The sequence below is a fragment of the Kogia breviceps genome, chromosome 11, assembly GCF_026419965.1.
Source record: "Kogia breviceps isolate mKogBre1 chromosome 11, mKogBre1 haplotype 1, whole genome shotgun sequence".
NCBI lineage: Eukaryota > Metazoa > Chordata > Mammalia > Artiodactyla > Physeteridae > Kogia > Kogia breviceps.
This window is the reverse complement of record NC_081320.1, coordinates 71,337,532-71,357,088: the sequence shown is the minus strand read 5'-3', so window position 1 is coordinate 71,357,088 and position 19,557 is coordinate 71,337,532. Positions and strand designations below refer to the sequence as shown.

Here is a 19,557-nt window from a genome sequence, read left to right as displayed (position 1 = left end):
TCTGTGGCCTATTTTCCTTATTTGGTTAAGGCATGGAGAAAATGCTGTTACGTCTATAGGTCTGATCTCTAAAAGTATTTCAGGTCACTATTTTGTACCAGAAGCCTAGGCTGAACCTCTAACCTGAACCAATATTCCTAGTAAAATAACCAATAAACCTCTTCTTCAAAGGGAATGCAGTGGTGAAAAGAGTAACTTTATTTGTACCATTCGTATCTGCAGTGAATATTTATTCATCATTCACGTGTCAGGTACAGTTCTAGGCATTGAAAATGCAGACAAATAAGACCCCATAAAATGTCCATTCTGGTAAGGAGAGATTGATAGTAATAAAGTAAAATGAATGAACAAACATCATTTCAGATGTTGATCTGGGCTCTGAAGACACTGAAGTCAGACAGTATAATAAAGAGTGACTGGGTGTTGTACAGAAACTCCTCTGAAGTGGTGACCCGTGAGCTGAGACCTTAATGCTGAGAACATCGAGACATGGAGGGAAAGCCTTCCATGTAGGGGAAAAAACTTATGCACAAGCCCTGAGGCAAGAGCAAAGTACGAGGAATAAATGTAATAAGCTTGTGGCCTACGGGCATTAGATTCTGGGATGCACAAGTGTGACAAGATGGAAAGAGTACCAACCTTGGATCCAGAACCTATGGGTCCAAGTGTGAATTCCAACTTCTGTTTCCCCATCTTGTAAACAGGTTCCTACTGCACAGGGTTGCCGTGTGAGGCTGGTGTGAACACAAAACAACTATGCGTCGAGAGCAGGGCCATTCACTTCTTTGAATGCTGCTATAAACTGTCGGCCCAAGAAAGTGTGGTCTTTGCTTCTCTTAATCCTGAAGCATCATGTCATCAAGAAACCCAGAGGTCCTTAGGTGACATCAGGGGACAGGCATGGAATAAGGGCAAAGGTGCTGGTTCCATAAAGGCCAACTTGGAAAGAAGAATGAGAGCGGTGCTGTGTGGTGTAGCAAGTACCCTGGATTCTGCTGCAGGAGTCAGAATGACAGGTTTTTATCAAGACAGCAGGCTGTTAACAGCAAGAATTAATGCTGCAAGTCACAAGGCTCCTCCACCTCTGTGTGTGTGTGTGTGTGTGTGTGTGTGTGTGTGTGTGTGTGTGTGTGTGTGTGTTTTGGGGGGTTTGGTTATGTTTTCTCCTCCTTCCACCTCGCTGGATTATGCTGAAATGTTTCCCCCACTGGAAACAGTGTACAAAGGCTCCCGCCTTGGGATGAAACCCCCCTCAATACCTTGTGCATTGATTTGGAAGCAACAACTAAAACTGTATTCACATCGCAGCAGCCGAAGCAAACAAAAGAGCTACTGGATCCAGTGATGGCGCATTGTTTGCAGAGGTGAGCTGCTGCCTCTCCTCTAAACCACATTAGAGATGTGACTCCAGGCTTACAAATAAGAACGCTGAATCATTCCCAAGCCTTTGGTACAGTATTTTCCTAAAGATTTTGTAATAAGCAATTTAAGGGAAAAACAGCCCAACAAGCCAGTATTCTTTTCAGAAATATTAGCTAAAGCATATCCAGGGGCCAGAAAATAATTGCTTGCTTCTCTCACCTTCTTGTTCTCTCACTGCTGTATGGCTGGCCTGCCTCTTTCTGAAACTAAGAGTTGAAGCTACCTGATTCAACACTTTATTCTGCTACCACTGACATTTTAAAGTTGATAGATATCCTAGATTTGCTTTATCTACCTGTCAATATGACCCTAGAATATCTGCCATAAATAGTTTCTTCATGGAACTTACCATCATCCTCTTTGTTACTCATGCCCTCTGCTTTTCCTCTTTCTCGTTTCGTATCATAATAACCAGCCAAAAAACACTAAAATTCCACTAAGGAAACTGACAGAAAATGCAATTTTAAATATGGATTTGCATATCCAATTTGCATACACAAAAATAAATGTATTATATGGGTACAATTACATGCATTTGTATATTTGTATGTTCTGTGTATATTATATATGAATTAAATGTGTCTGAAACTCTTTGAAACATGGCATATGTGTGGATGAGGGTATGGATGTGTTTGTATGGATTTTTTCTAGGTCAGACATGGCAGTATGATATAGGGAAAACAGGCTTTTAGTCCAGTTACATGTAGACTGGAAAACATGGATTCCCACCTACATTCATTCACTCTTTATTCAACAAATTCTTATCACTGTCAAACACTGTCCTGGGTACTAGAGAAATAGTGGTAAATAGGACAGATTTGCTGTTGTTAAAAAAAGTATTTTAATTTAGACTCTTTCTACTTCCAAGAGGACTTGAGCAGATCTGTACCTATTAATAAAGTTAAACTACTTTAAGATAAAATAGGACCAAAAAATATCTGAAGAAAGCAGAAATAAAGGACACTTTCAGACACGTAAGTTGAGTGACTATTGAATACTTGGACAAAAAAGTTGACTAAACTTTCTGATGGTCAAAGCAAATAAGAAAACACTGAAAAAAAATCAAAACTTCTTTAAACTAAAGTAGGAATTTATCATGTTTTCTTTAAATATAGTGACATCTTGAATAATAATTCTAACTCTAAGGAAAGATAAAATACTTTTCAAATATTATACTTTAAAGGTAAAAATTAAAATTATGATTAATTTATAATCCAGTGAGAGCAGTTTTGATATGGGCTCCAATAAAAAGTTAAAGAAGCTTTACTTTCCGATATCTAATTCAAAGCAAGGAAGAGCAGCTACTGAATTTAACGCGACCATTAGACAGTGTGTCTTAAGCATTAGATCTCTTAAATGAGCTTTGGCCAAGTTGGTGTAATTACCCAGTTTATCTAATATGTACTCTAAGGCAGATATTTCATTTGATTAAAGCCAGAGCTCTAAATTTCAAATAGCAGTGCCATTGAGAGTAAGTTGACTTTTATTGCTGAAAATGAAAGGTCCTTCAGAGGACTGTTTAGTATTTCCATGTTCCAAAAACAGAGGTCATCCATTCCAATGCCCTAACCTGTTTGTGGCCCATCAAACACATATTGTATATCTGATTTAATTATTAAAGAAAAGGGCACATTAAGCAGAAGTAAAGAATGTCCATGTTAAAAATAAAACTTAAATGCCTCCCTTCCTGGAACTCCAATGCTGGTCCTCCTTGGTTGATAAGACTCTCTTCCCAGGTGCCAAGGCCATATTGACTTGCTGTCTACATGCTGGTGTGTTTGTTTTTTTTTTCTTGAAACCTTGAAGAAATGTATCCCTGACTTGTATAATGTTCTTTGTTCTGATGAGATATAAAACTGTGCTGAAAAACATGCTTCCCAGGAGCAGTTTCTCAGAGTAATCTGGGAAGCTGTCTTGCAGGCTATAGCCTTCAGTTTGGCTCAAATAAAACTCTTTTCTATTTTTATTATAGGTTGTTTATGGATTATTTTCATTGACATAGTAGACAAGCAATAAATGGTAACATTATTTAAGCAGAAAGTGGGCTGAAATTTTATACATAGGTTTTTGACCAACTTCCTCAGAGGTAACTGTACCTACCATTTCTCATGAAACCTCATCTTTTTTCATGAACCTCAGTCAATTTCTATTTTTACATAAGGGATAATTAAGAATCTTTATAGTCACACAAGAAACAGGACAAAATGAAAACTCCCAATCCCTAACACCCTCTTCCCTCTTTGTTTTTCTGATTTTCTCAAAGTCACACGAAGGCTGTGTCAAACCTGACATAGCAGGATTATTTTTTTTCAACTGCTTAAATGGGATTTTCATATGACCCAGGGGTTTACACATTAAGTAATGAGAGTGTCTCCATAGTAATGATGTTTGATAATAGATCCTAGAAAGATTCCTGCTTAGACCAGATGGCATGGCAACCCCTTGAAACTCATTTGACGTACCATTTTTATTATTTATTATTTAGGACTTAGGCAGTGGATCAGTCTTCAGGTTGACAGGATTGTCAAGTGAATTATTGTTCAGGGGCACCATTGAGGTGACAGTTTTTGCTATTAAATAATTCAGTTTATCTGAGAGCACTTATTACTCTACATAACATGCATGGATGAAAGACCGATGACAGAAGCATCCCCCAAACTGAGCTAGTCTCCATACTGGAATGGTAGACTCAGGAGACCACACCCACTCCACCTGTTTATTTAGCTGGTGTCGGTGTCTCTGATTTTAATCTATTGTGAAGTGTAGTGAGGGTGGACAGGCCAGTCATGTCTAAGATCCTGGCCTCCTGTTGAATGTCTGCCCTTCTTCTGTCAAGGATTCCACAGGGATTTCTGGGCTCCAATTACCAAGCAGGAAGAAAATTAGAAATATTCGAATCATCCTCTCACTTCGTTTCTTTTTTTACAATGGAAGACTATCTTCTCATCCCTTTCCTTCTAGGAGAATAGATGTGAATTGCATGCTGCATTTGTGCTGAATATTTAATATAAGCAAGCCAGGAAGGTGGGCAGAGTGTATTTGTTTTTCCATTGCTCAGAATCAGGTGGTCCATGAAACACGATGCCATCGGGGCTGCTGTACAACTACAGCAGACATCTACAGAGCTCCCAAAGTTCTATACTGGCTGGTTTCTTAGAACTCGCCTAGTCCAACCCTCTCATTTTACTGATGGTGACACTCAAATTAGGAAAGACTAAATACTTTGTCAAGTTATGCAGTTGACAAGAGACAGAATCAAGACCACGAAAAGGCTTTTGTTTTGGCCACTTTTGAGTGTTCCTTCATTATGAGAAGTCCAACAGATACTATATCAGATATGCAAAATCCATGTCAAAAGTAAAAGAATTTGAGAAAAAGCCTTAATGTGGGATGCTTAAAATGATCAGGTAAAAGAGAGGGCAGTGTGATGATGTTCTTGAAAGAATGTCACCAATTACTAGGCAGGAGAAGACTATAGATGCACCTAGGGAAACAAATACTTCCCTCTGTTCTTTAGAGAATTGACTGGCACCTTCCCTGAAGGAAACATGAGCTGGGCTTAAGGAGATTTAACAAATATTAAGGGGGAAAAAAACCCTTCATATTTCAATCTGTAGCTCAGTTATGCAAATGAATAAAGATACAGGCCATATAAGGTGCCTGTCTCTGTGCCTGTGTTTTGTGTACCTGCATGTATGCACACATATGTCTATGTATGTGTGTCTCTGTGTGTTCATGTGTTTGCACACACACATACATGTCTGTGTGCATCTGCGTATGTATGTATACAGGTGTTCTCTGTGTGTGTGTGTGTGTGTGCATGTGTGTGTGTACTCAGGACTCAGGCACAGCGAGTGAGTGCACTTTTCGCACAGAAGAGAATCCCAGGCTGATATGATACGTACCCCAGCGCTGACATTTACCAGCTTTGGCATCTCGAGCAAGTCACATTGTTTTTCTGAATCTCACTTTCCTTATCTATCAAATGGCATGTGTAATACTACAAAACAAAAAGGTCAACCAGTGTTTTCAGTCACCTAGCCCTTTTAGTAATTAAGCTGAATTGATTGCCTTTCCACAAAATTTGGTTATATTTTATCGTAGAATATTCAAGAAGTTTGCCTCTCAAATAACGAACTGTGCTCTCCCAATGCACAGACAGTCCTTGTGAAAATACATGTTGCCTTGATCAATCCTTATAGCAACTCCATGAGTGAGGAACAGTTTTCTCCACTTTACGCACGAGGGGACTGAGATTTAGAGGGGAAGGAATCTGCCTAGAATCACCCAGGGAGTTTTTGGAGGTCTGGGACACAAATCCACATCTTACTCCAAAGCCAGGCTTGACATCACCTTGCCCTTCACCTCACCACCACCCAAGGCTGCTGGGAAGAACAACAATGTTCTGGCTGTGGAACTGGCACTGGCATCCTGGTTCTCATTAACCAACTAACTTTTGCCCTCTTCCCTGAAACATCTATCTCTTCCTCGTAGCCCAGCTGGTCCACAATTTCTTAAAGCCAACCCTCCATTCTGCCCTAGCCGAGACACTAGAAAGATGGCGGCACTGGGGGAAATTCAAACCAGACGCACAGTGAGTGCTGGCTTCCCTTGGAAATACATCGGCTGGCACATCTTAAAGCATCTGATGGTACTAGACTTGCCTTGTAAATTTCTGACAGGTATTTCACTGCTGCAGGCTACCGCTCCTGGTATTCTGCCCAGGGAAAGATAGAAGGAGAACTGCCAGGACATGACTATATAATCCCTTCCTAATCCCTTGAGTCTCATAAGTCCTTTAACTCTTCAAATATTGAACTATAAGAACTTGGTTTACAGAAATATTATGGTCATAGGAGGCCCAGGGACTGAGCTATGAAATTCAGAGAAGACAGGAGAGCCAAAAGACAGCCAGAGGGTTACCTTGAAATTAGCTTAAATATAATCGTGGGAAACAGAAGCAAAATCTTACTTATAAAATTATTACTTTTGTTTAGCAAGATAGATCGTCTCAATTTTGCGCAGAAAATTACACAGGAAAAAGCCTCTCAGTAGAGCCATTTAAAAGCAATTTAACATTTTTAATAAGGCAACTCTTTCTGATTCTCAACTATTTAGCCATGAAATCTTAAAATCCAATGAAAGTCTGTTTTCAAGAAATACTGCTTTACAAATTGTATTGTCTATTTAACAACCCAAGAATGGTAACATTCTTTAGAGACTTAAATTTAATCATACGGACAACAACTGAGCTTCCTAACTGCCCTTCATGTAATTTGATGGCTATAAGCTATGGGTTTGCTTTTCTGATATTTTGTCTCAAAATTGTAAAGAAGATCAATTTTACCCAGCAGCCTGCAAATTTCTGAGCAATTTTGTCTTGTTCCCAAGCAGTCACTTAGAAACATAAAACAATATATTGCATGATAAATAAGAACCTTTGAGAGCTTTGGCATTTCATTCATTAACAGTTCTTCAAAGGGTCTGAGTGGGAGTTATTCCCATCATATAAGTGCTGAAACCATGGCACCAGGAGAGGTGACAAGGCCAGCGTCACTCCATGAGCCAGACGGGAGGAGCCAATTTTCCTCACTTGGAAATTTCTCTCTCTTAAGGGCCGTGGACAGCACACTGGACTAGTATTTGGTAGATCAGGGCTCTGGGCTACCTTCCAAAGGCAAGTTGCCTTGCTGAGGCTCAGATTCTTCCTCCAGAAGGTCAGGATGATCATAATACTGACCTCATGAGATTTTGAGAGGATTTGATTCAACATAAGAAAGTGCTGGCCAACCAAAATCTTCCCCTTTAAAGTAAGAAAGTCTTAGCAGCTTTACAGTTGTTTCTCTGTATACCTATTCTAACCAGGAGCAAATACACAACTTTGCAGCATAATCACTCTTGCTGTTTAAAACCACCCTTTTCCATTGCCATAGACTGGCCATAAAATGTTTACCTTGGTTCCTGAAAATTACAAAAATGTGTGAATGAACCAACACAAACCACTCCATGGCTAGAAAAGCAAATTCAGCATCGACGTGTCTATGGATGGCATTTTCTTGGCTACCATCCAATGCAGCCTCTATGCACACTTCCTATCTCCCTCCATGGCTTTGTTGCTCTTCATGACTAGCTCACCATCGTACAGACACCTTATTTGACTTCTTGCTTAGTTTACTTATTTGCTGTCTCCTGCAATTCGATGGTAGGCTTCATGCAGGCTTATTTGTCTTTTCCATTCACTGTCATATCCTTCTCAGCAAGAACAATGAATGATTGACATACAGAAAAATGAATGAAGGAGGTCCAGATCGTGACCATCATACAAATACTCATATATCTGCAGTCAAAGGAAACCTGGAAACTATTAGAAATGGTCTGTTAAGGCTTATGCTGCTTTTAATGTTTCAATTCTAGTATGTCAAGGCCCATAAAATAATTTGGTTATTTTAAAATATTTTCTACCACTGGCCTTGTCAACAGTTTCTTACTCAAGTTATCTTTGTCCCTTTAGTTTTTATTCTCTCTACGAAGAAGGAATATAGCTCATGCCTCAGGTATTAATCTTAGATTTATAGAAAAAATACAAGCCACAATGAGGGAGTACTATAGACTGAATATATGTGTCCCTCCCAAATTCACAGGTTGAAACCTAATTCTCAATATGATGGTATATAGAGGTGGGGCCTTTGGAAGATGATTAGATCATGAGGGCAAAGTCCCCATCAATGGGATTAATGCCCTTATAAAAGAGACCCTGGAGAGCACCCTCATCCCTTCCCCTATGTGGGGACAGAGCGAGAAGATTATGAACCAGGAAGCAGGCTCTCACAAGGCGCCAAGTCTACCAGGGCCTTCATCTTGGACTTCCAGCCTCTGGAACTGCCAGAAATAAGTTTCTGTAGTTTACAAGTCACCCAGTCTATGGTATTTTGTCATAGCAGTCCAAAGGGACTCGGGCTTCCCTGGTGGCGTAGTGGTTGGGAGTCCGCCTGCCGATGCAGGGGACACGGGTTCGTGCCCCGGTCCGGGAAGATCCCACATGCCGCGGAGCGGCTGGGCCCGTGAGCCATGGCTGCTGAGCCTGTGCGTCCGTGAGCCTGTGCTCCGCAACGGGAGAGGCCACAACAGTGAGAGGCCCGTGTACCGCAAAAAATAAAAAAAAACAAAGGGACTAAGACAGGGAGTCCCCACCTCCATTAGAACTTATGTGTACATTTCAAATCTACTCCCCTAAGTAATTACTCATCATTTACTGTTCATAAATTTCCACTGTATACTCTATAGCAAGAAACCAAAGTGTGATTATTATTATTATTATTATTTTTTTTTTTTGTGGTATGCGGGCCTCTCACTGTTGTGGCCTCTCCCATTGCGGAGCACAGGCTCCGGACGCGCAGGCCTAGTGGCCATGGCTCACGGGCTTAGTTGCTCCGCAGCATGTGGGATCTTCCCGGACCAGGGCACGAACCCGTGTCTCCTGCATCGGCAGGCGGATTCTCAACCACTGCGCCACCAGGGAAGCCCCCAGGGAAGCCCCCAAAGTGTGATTATTAACAGCACTAATAATAAACAGGCACAAACGTTTTTTAATCACCCTCTGTTCCCACAGTACTTGGGAGATCTGTCAAATTCTGTGGCAGATTGGAAAGAGGGAGCTGTGTTAGAAGTCATGATCCAACCGCTAGTGATGCTGTTTCCAAATTTTACAGTCTGGGAATCACTACTTAGAAAATTCTAGTTTTATTCATTAGCTGCACGAGTAGAAAATGAGCCTGCGGGGATCTTTAAAGAGAAAGAACCAGTGGAAATGAAACAAAAGAACTGAAAACCAGAAAATCCCATGAGAGTGTTGCTTTCCTGAATGTTGAAAGGGGCTTTCTTCGTCTGTTTTACAATCACACAGAGAGTGGACAAGGTTTGGTGACACAGAAAAGGGATACTTCTTTCTGAATTTAATTTCCTCAGGTGTCTGGCTCCTTGAGTTTGCAACACTCTTCATTTTATAGGACCTTCCTAAATAAAACTCCACACTTTGCTTGTATAGGAAGAAACAGAATGTGATTCTATTTTCACTTCCAGAGCCAGTGCAAACACTTATTTGTTAGATGTTATTGAAGAGAGTGAAAGATGATGCAGATGATGGTGGTGAAGTGTCTTAACGTCACCCTGTCCCACCTATGATTTTGATGGTTCCTTTCTGACTTGCACTTGGTCACTTCTCCTGCTCTCAGGGAACTTTCCAGATAAAACCCTGTGATTGGCTATCCATGAGTAAGAGACACAGTAGGCTTTAAATGTATCTTGTCTATTTCCAGAGAGAAAGATGCAATGTAGACAGAGAAGGATGTCCTGTTTGAAGACATTTGCTTCATCTTAGAAAGTCTAAATTCGTCCCCAAAATGTGCATATACGTTACAAATGCATTTATTTCTCTTTTAATTTTATCATGGAGAGTCTTTGGCGCTTTGACCTAGACCAAGTGGCAGGAAAAGTAAGCTTGGGACATTATCATTTATAATATGCAGAGAAAAGCACTCACCAGCACTGACAGTGATCGCTTCGATAAACTGTTCTCTCCAGCTGTTTGTCCCAACCACGAGGGCTAGGTTTGTCTTCTTAATAAGTTTGTCCACGGTACTCTAGAGAGGTTGAAAAGAATCAGAAAATAATTGCCAGGTTGGTTAAGGCCTCGGGAAATCTCAGACCTTGATGATTTTGAAACCCCAGAGTTATCTAAAGGGTAGCAGATGTTAGGCTCAGAGCAACAGTATTGACATCAAACACTGTTACGATTATGCAAACAAGCATAGTCCTTTCTTGGAAACATCCTGAAATGGAAACTTCTTCATAGCAAATACAAGCCTCCTTCACTGCCTAATAGCCAAGGAAGAATAGCCTCACCGGTTACAATTGAGGATGTTGCAAAAGCCCATCCCTTCCCCTCAGACGCTTCATGAACTTGCTTCTCTCCTGGCTTCATCTAGAGTTTATGTGTCTGCAACTGAATTAACCTATGCCCTGCTCAGCACTAACTATCAGTGGATAACTGTAAGTGGCAGAGAGATTACGAAACTAAAACCTGTTCTTACTATACTTTTGTTGATCAATGAAATGCAACCAGACAGCAAAGCCTCAAGACTGCTGCTGTATGATCATTAATAAATGGATTTTTCTTTGGCTACTTGTGTTGTCAGCCTGGTGGCTGATAGAGAATTCATCTCACCTGACTCCTGCTGCAAACAAGAAAAGACCAAAAAAGGTCAATTTGTATAGTTCAGGGCAAACTGCAATGACCTTGCACTGAATTTCCCCCTGCTTTACCAACTCTGAGCCTCTTATTTTTCTTTTTCTTTAAGACCTTTTTTAGGTACTTGCTTCTGTACAATTAGCACTCTTAGCTTTCTAAATGAATGTCAGTTCACGGAACAGGAGAAGCAGCCAAGCGTTCACAAGATAACTAAGTAAGCAGATGCACCCAAAGCGCTACCACAAATCACAGCAACTACAGGGAGAAGGGTCACTTCCGGGACGTGAAGCTGTTCTTCCCAGAGAGACCACCACACCGACCAGTCCACGACACGCCCCACCCTTACTGTCAGAGCATCCTCGAATTCCCACTTATTGCAAAGAGTCAGAAAACACGTATTATTTGTCTTAGGTCAAAATCTGTACATGTTTAGTGCAGTGTCCCTGAATTGACTAAGGTTTGAGAGAGAGAGAGGGAGAGTGTTATTCGCTAACCGGGAGGAAGGAAAATGTGATCCCAGGGGCCCGTGCAGAAGGCCAAAGCTACATCAGAATGTCAAGTGTGTTAGTTCAACCGTCATTGCAACTGACTTGAAACACTGAGATGATAATAAACATGAAAGGGCCCATCTCCAACTGGCCCACGCTGTATTTTCAACATCATCCTTTGCTAGATTTTTTGTCCTTATGGTGGTGACCTTTCGGCCTCTAGCTTTGTGTCTAGAACTGCTAGTGCCACTGATAATAGCCATAACCATCAGGGCTCCTGGCCACCACAGCCAGAGGCACATGACAAGCATCTGACTTTTCTCTGGACTTGGACAATCTCATCAAGCACTCTGAGTGTCTCGGCTGATGCCAATTCAAAGTTCTGTGTAGCATGTAACAAGAAATAACCTTGACTTTTCCTAAATGTGATGGAAACTTGGGGCAGCTCTCTCCAAAGAAGCCCTCTTTACTCTAAAGCCAAGGCAGAGAATCCCATTAACTGGGGGATAAATAATTGAAGAGTGAAACTGCTCTAACAGTTAAACACAGACTTGCCTGAGAAAATCTCTCTGAAGAACAAAGTTTTAAGATAAACTAAACTTAAAATGTATATGTGTAAAATGTATATATGTATATATATAAAACCTCGGGAAGATTGTAAACTTTAGTTCATGTTAACCCCGGCGGACTATGAGATAGCCTGGGCTCTTCCCTGGACTTAATTTACATATGTGTCCTCTCTTGACCTATAGGAGGAGAGGAGTGAATAGGAGAGAACCTATAGGAAGAGAGGAGGAATTTGAAATTTGACTCTTGAACTTTGCCATGGACACTGACCTGGAGGTTTCCTATATGTCAGTCATTAGCTCTTCACGGTGCTAGTCTGTAGCAATAGTTTTAACCTCACTCTCAGCCATGGGTGTTAGAAAAGTCCAGCCCTTGGTCACAACATAGTAAACAAGAACCCAGTGGGCAAAGCAGACTCGGACATTGTGAGGTATCAGCCAGATTTGGATCTTTAATGCAGTTCCGAGGGCTTTGAACAATTTCTTTAAAACGGCTATGGTCTAGAAAAAATTTCTTAAACAAATAATATGATATCAACAGTGATGCTTGAGGGCACTTCAGAAACATGCCCCAAGGTACCCTTCAGTGTTAACAGTAACTGTCCTGATGAACTTTGAGCAGATGGGAGGAAACAGTCTATGGAAGATAGTCTAGGAAGATAAGTACCCCAAACAACTGGACTTATGGAGAGAGACTTGGTTGACTTTCAAATGCTCGGATCATTGGAGTGGTTACCAGAGAGAGTTCTGGACACAAGAAAACCTTTATGCCTAGAAGACTGTGCCCTGCCATACCCTTCCTACAGGAAGTGACCGTGACTGTTCTTCCTGGTCATGGGTGCACGGAAGGGGAGTGCTCGGGGCTGTCCCGTAAGGAAGAGGGCATACAATTATTCCCCATGAGAGCCCTGGGAGGGGTGGGGGACGAGCGTTTATAGAAATGCCAAGCTGTAGAATCTCTGTTGTCGCAAGTGGCACCACGCCCTCTGGTTCCAGGTGAAAAGAGGGTGCGTGACGAAGAGTGAAGATGGAGATGGGAACGGATTGGTCCACAGAAATGGACAGTCTCAGATATCCGTGCCTCAGGAATCTCAGGGAACTTGTGCATATACCAGTCAAGTGTGTGCAGCGAACCACGTTCTGGATGAAACGCCAGGCGGGCTCTGATGGTGGGGGTCTGCCTAGAAAACCCTAGCCCCAGTGTTTGCCCTGCTCTTTCTTTCTGCGGCAATGAGAGAGGGGAGTGAACACATACGTCCACAGTGGCCTGAAGGGGAAAGTTTAATTGCGTTTTTATCTTTTAAATGCCACTGTAATTTGCAAAGACATTTTTCTTTCCACCTGTCGCCTCTCAGGCACTTTGTCTTATGAACTAAATTAGAAAAATACTGAACGGGCCCAGCAGAAGGCAAAGAAGCCACTACTGTGAAAACTCCAGATATGATCCTGAGGCTTTTAGGTTGGTGACCTGATTCTCCCTTTTGGAATTTTCATTCTGGTTTTCCAAACAGGGGCAGAATCTGCTTTAAAAAAAAAAAAAAAATAAGTGGGGAAAATGCTGCTGTGCTCTGGCTTGTAGTCCTGGAAAACCAGAGAGAGGCTGCTCCTTTTTATGACCCACTACAGAACGCAGGTGAGGCTCTCCCGGGGGCTTCTAGGTGTGAGGACCACGTGAGTGAAAAGGGATGGGAGCTGGGGCAGGGGCCGACGGAGCAGCTAAGAATGGTCGAAAAGGTTCATTTCAACGTCCTAAGCTTACCCTAAGGCCCATCTGCTTAACTTCTGAAAAATGACTTTCCTCATCTAGAGAACTGGAAATCCAACTTTATCAGTCAAGTTATAAACTCTCCAGCTACAGGCACTCTGCCTTCAGTTTGTTGATTGTGCTCAAGTGTCCTAGGATCTTAAGAAGGTGACTACATAATATACGAGAGCTTGTCAATGGCATGTTCCACAGGGAAAGCTTACCATCCTTCCTCCTCCAAAACAAAAGCGTCATTTTCAGCAGTGTCAAGGCTTTGCTTCTACTAGATTGATTAGCTTTTTCAAACGAAGCATGGTTTCTTCCACACATAACAGTCTCTTGGAATCCATCTTTGCCTCTTCCTTGCTATCCAAAGCCCTCCCTTTAGGGCACCTCTGACCTTCCACAGTGAATGTGCCACCCACCAGACCCTGGTTCTGACACTGTTTAGTATACAGGATCTCTTGGTTCCCTACCAACTCGCTAATCCCATCTCTGCTCTAAAGGCCTCTCCATCAATGAGCCAGTTCCTGAAATTACATCTGCCTCTAGTACAGCATAGACCGACACTATGAACCGTCTTGGTGCAGAGATGGGCCTGGCCTCCCTGGTGGGCAATGCTGGTGCACGTACCTTGAACTCATAGGATTCTTCAATGATCACTTCCAGCCTGGTGTGCTCTCCCAGAATGGGACGCCCCATTTCTGCAATGCGCCTCTCCTCCTCCTCTTTGCTGGTCAGCGGCTGCTTGTCATCACATTCCTCTGTGAAAGGGAAGGGCGAGAGAGTGAGAATGGATTCAAATTTATTTGGAAATCCCTGGATCCTGCTACAAGAAAACCAAGAAGGAAGGAAGCCCTGATGACCTACTGAAAGTCCCTGGGGTGGTGCCGTTAAGGCTGGAGGGTAGAATTGGACAGACGTTTGTTGTGTGGGGCAGTGATCGCTGTGACAGCAAGTGATCATAATCACCCACAACCTAAGCACCTGCCAAAGGGCAGATCAGGAAAAGCAACTTATAGGGCCATATCACTGGTAAAGACTCTGTCCACATGTTGTCTGCATTGAGGGAATCACCCAGCTGTCCTCTGGGACACTGGCTCACCTGGCTGTCTGTACACATCCTTTTAGCACATGACCAAGAGGAAACACAATTAAAGTTCTAGACCTACTCAAGGAATGTAAGACTCTGGCCTCCTCCTCTCCACTTTCTAGAGGCAAAGAAAATGCCCCAGGGCCAAAGAGATGATAGATAGGAAATTCTGATCTTAGCCTCTCACTTGCCAAGAGCCCCTGCTGCAAGTTAAGAAGCAAAACATCCATGAATTCCACGGTTCAGTAAGATGCCTGCGCTCCAGAGCTGCCTCTCTCTGGTGCAAAGCTGAGATGGGTTGGGAGGACCTTGACCATGTTAATGTTAAAGGAAACAGGGAGAGCGAGGGTGAGGGCTTTGGGAAGTTAATACTTACTCACCATGGGGGCACGATTATCTCCGGAACCACCATGTAGCTTACAATCCAGGAGAGGCTAGTGGGTGCTCAGAAAATGCTAATGGGCTTGAGAGTCCATTAATGAGGGGAAGCTCACAGTTGGGTCCTCTCTGTGTGAAGGTCATTAGGATAAATCCCAGACTGAAAAGGCCATACACATGTGAAGGACAAACAGTACTCCTGTAACCACTCAGCCTCCTGTCCTTCAGGCTCAGGATGCTGGAACAAGACAGGTCACTTCCCCTCACAGTCAACCTGAATGGAGCTCATCTCCAAGGAAGTAGTCTTGGTGGTATAGAAAGACCGCAGCCCTGACGCCCTTGCTTCTAGAACCTTCCAGGCAAACTGCCTGCAACGGGAGTCTGTTGACCGAGGAGAGATGAGGAAGGGAGAGACTTCTAGCCCAGACTCCTTGCCTTTTGCGTTTAGGCATCAGCTATTGCAGGAGTCCACATCTCCCATCCCATCCCACCCATACATGGCTTCCCTCTGCTGAGGGACCCTGCCTTGGTGGCTTCATTTGATGCTCTAGCAAATGATGCAGAAGACTAGTTCCTAGGCCAGTTGTTGACTACTGGGCCATGAAGCAGTTGGGCTAGAGGCACTGCTAGCATTTTATACACCAAGTATCAAAACCAAGCAAAAGGCAAAAGCAGAAGGTAGCATATCAAAGAATTCTTTATTATGTATTCAATAGTATCTTCCTAAAAGTATATTTCAGAATCTGCTTTCCTATCCCCAGTAAATAAAAGGCCCCAAAGATATTAGAAGAAGACTAAAAATAAGCGATTTTGGACTAGCCAAAATCTGCTAAGTGTTAGCAGATGCAAAAGAGAGGTGCAAGTGGATTAATTTTAATGGTCAAAGTTATAATATTTCTTATAGTAGGCTTGGCAAGTTATGACCCAAGGGAAGGCAAAGGTTTTTGACTGGTGTCCCCATGATTTGCCCTTGAAATTAAGTGTGTAGAGTCAAGGGGGTGAGCTGAGGTATGTGAAGTCCCATTTATCCAATGCTCAAATCAATCATATTTTGATTCCCTCTGCTTTCTGATCTTAAGCCCAGGAAAATGTTATTAGAGTTTTCATAGGAGCAGGTTATATTAGTGTCTTTGTTCATAACCTTGGCTGAACATGGATATTCTGGACACTTATGTCAAATAAGAATTATTCTTCCAGAAGAAAAACTATTACAACTTAGATTTTAATTTGAATTACAAAGCCATTTGGGGGAGAATATTTATTATGTCCCCCTTTTAATAGTTTACTTATAAATGGGAAGTTGCTTTTAATGGGATTCAAGTCAATTTAGGTAAAAAAAATAGAGAAATCATGAAAGAAAGGTGATGCGGTGGCATTGTTGAAAGCCGCATTTCACAAAATGAAATGATTTGGAACATGGTACTAAATGAATGGACATGGTAGTAAATGAAATCAAATCACATAGTGAGTAAAAAGGTTATTCCCTTTTAGTCCTTTAGTCCTTCTGATGAAGAAGTTTGGTGCTGTCAGGTCTGTAACTAGTTCTTGGCATTAGGGTTTCTACCATTTAGGAAAGAGAAAATAGTTCTCGGGCATAGAGCATTTGACTGCATTGAGCTAGAGGTTAATAACATTTTCATTCTAAAAATTTTAACCTTACTTTCTATATATGATAAATACTAGCTTTCTATTAGTGTTAGTGACTTAAAGTTCTTTTTAGAAAAACACATCTAGTGAAGTAAAAACATGAGGCAAAAAATTGCATGAAGTAAATAATAGCATAGTTGGTATGCAGTCAAAGGAAATGTTGTAAAAGAGGTATGAGAAAGAGAAAAATGTTAGGAATTAATGTCTTAACAGATTTCATACTAACCTAAAGAAAAGCAGGACGTCTTGTTTCTATCACTTTCTACATTCTTGCTCCAAACTAGACTTGAATTTAATGCCACACTTTATTCCACTGTCTACCCATCTGGAAAATCTTCCCCATTTTCATCTAGCTAAATCCCACCTACCTTTCAAAACCTCACCACTTCTCGCATGAAGTATCCCTCAATTGACCTATTTAGGAATGACCACTCGAACTTTAAATTAAATCTGAATATTTGTTGTGTGTACATATTAAACATGGACACTTCTAATATACTATTTTTAATATTTAAACTATTTTACATACAAATATCCAGCATGTAAACTTACCAAGATAGAACAATACGTCTCATTGCTTTTCGGATTGTCCTCATATCCCTCAGAGCCTATTACTATGTATGGAAAGTAGTAGGTGCCCAATAAGTATTTGTCATGTGACTGTTCAACTCACTGTTAGACAAGCCTCTTCTTTGCTCTATGTATATAGTAAAGACCATTTGTTCATTTCATACATGTCATTGCACTCCTACACTATGTCAGCACACTGAGGCCCCTCCCACCCCACCTCTTTTTCCAGGAATTCATGGTCTAGTGGGAAGTGAGGCATATAGATGGGACAACTTCTAGTACAGCAAGGTAGGGGCTGAAGGTCCAGGGTCGGGGAGAAGCTCCCTCTGGCCAAAGGAGTCAGGGAAGGCTTCAGGAAAGAGGAGATATTTGAAATTGGCCTTGAAGCATGTATAGGAGCTTGCCAGGTGAAGGTGGTGGGAAGGCTGGCTAGGAGGTAATAGAGGAAGGAGGGGCATTCCAGGCAGAAAGAAGTCAAAGCACAAAGGCCTAGTGTCATGGTAGGGTCAGGGCTATTTTCACTTAATAAACATCGTGAACATTTAAGAGATAATTATACTTATATGTAACTGAGAGAAGACAGCTGGATAAATCCTTTTATTGCTCTATAATGATACAGATAAATTAGCATCTGTGATCCAGATTTTTGAAACTGGCAAAGAAGAGAGCTAAGCTTATTTTTTTAAAGTGTCTTCTCTTTAGGTATCTTTTATTGAATAGGGAAATTGTTTAACAGCATATTTTTTGATCACCTATGTTTTTTTCACTTTGAGTGCTGGATCAAATGCAGTTCATGTTACTGTGGCCAAGTCAGTTTCATTTCTGTGATCCAGATTTTTGAAACTGGCAAAGAAGAGAGCTAAGCTTATTTTTTTAAAGTGTCTTCTCTTTAGGTATCTTTTATTGAATAGGGAAATTGTTTAACAGCATATTTTTTGATCACCTATGTTTTTTTCACTTTGAGTGCTGGATCAAATGCAGTTCATGTTACTGTGGCCAAGTCAGTTTCATTTCCTTATTTATGCATATGCTGTGCTTTTAGTTCTGCTTCTCAGGTAGAGGAAATTCTCTATGTAACCCTGTTTATCTGTATATGTACATATATAGGTACATATTTTTTAACTCTTCATATTTTATTGAGAAGTTGATACTAGATTATATAACATCATAGTCTTAACCAACCAACCCAACTTAAAGATCAAATGCATAATTAACGGCCATGGTTAAAATCAGTATTGACAGGACAGAAAACAATCCTGTGATGAAATCATCGGTAGGGGTCCGCCCTTCTCCTGAGTAATTGATTTTGCAAATGACACATCACAATAGCTAATAGGTACCTGGGATCTGGGAAAAGCAGAATTATGAAAAAGCTGCTGTTAATGCTATCTGGATCAGGCTGCATTTTGAAGCCGCATCACTGTTAAGAGGTGAAGGGCTGAGAACACGAAACTCTATTAGAAAACAATACAACCCACGTGGAGATCTGCACCCGAGGAGCTACTGTGGATATTCTTGAATGCATTTGCAAGTTTTTGTCTCAACAAACAACGTAAAATTTGGAAATGGGTACAAGGCCAGAGGTGGGACAATTTGCTTGTGGTTATTCTAATCCTTCACTCAGATCTGTGCAGACAAGTCTGAGAGCGGAGATCTCTTGACGTTTTTCAGCACCTTGCTGGCCTGTTTGATTAGAACCTAAAGAGACTGGTACTTTATTTCCATGAGGAATATTCTGGAACAACTCTGCAGTCAAGGCTGCGTGATTACTGAATGGGGGTGTGGGATGAAAGAACGAGCAAAGTCTTACTGAGGCAGGCAGAAGTGTTTCTGCAGCCATTACCAGTGATGGGCGATGGTGACAAGTGAAGAGTGAGTATCTGTGTCCTTATCCAGAGACCTGGTAACTTAGGACAAGGGGCTCACACCCGGGCTCTGATACTACAGTCGATCTGGGACAGCTTTGTCATCCTTTAGTCACCCTGTCAGTGTTCCCCTCTGGAGAAACCCCACAGATGTACTGTCATCTGTGCATATTTGGCTAACATCATGTTGCCTGGAGGAAGGAAAGGCAGACTCTGGGAAGAAAGACAGCTTGCTTTTAAAGACATTTCATGACATTTGCAGTGAAAGGCCCATGTTTAAGAAGCCAGATTTGCAAGAAATCTGGAGTATACTGAAACTTGAGAGGCTATTGGACTCAATCTTCTCTGTAGGTCCATGCTTCCCCCTCCACCATGCATCCCGTCCTGGGCCGATGTGGTGTCTTGTTGCTGACTCATCATACGCCCAAACGCAGAGAAGTCACGGCATTGTGTAGCAATGCTTTAGAGGGAATGGGGGTGAACTGTGCCACTTTAATGTCGAAAGACCGAAAGAACCCTTGAAGGCAATTAAACTGT

General features: G+C 41.8%; 1 protein-coding gene across 28 annotated transcripts in view; it reads right to left on the bottom strand.

The window, feature by feature from the left end:
• Positions 1-19,557, bottom strand: part of SLC8A1 (solute carrier family 8 member A1) — a 439,650-nt gene that overhangs the window by 88,755 nt on the left and 331,338 nt on the right. For all 28 annotated transcript variants that reach the window (XM_067007716.1, XM_067007713.1, XM_067007709.1 and 25 more), the window contains 2 exons: positions 14,101-14,231; positions 9,962-10,061 (listed from right to left, as the gene is read on the bottom strand). In XM_067007716.1, the coding sequence (XP_066863817.1) occupies positions 9,962-10,061; positions 14,101-14,231 (231 nt within the window). The remainder of the gene's footprint in view (positions 1-9,961; positions 10,062-14,100; positions 14,232-19,557) is intronic.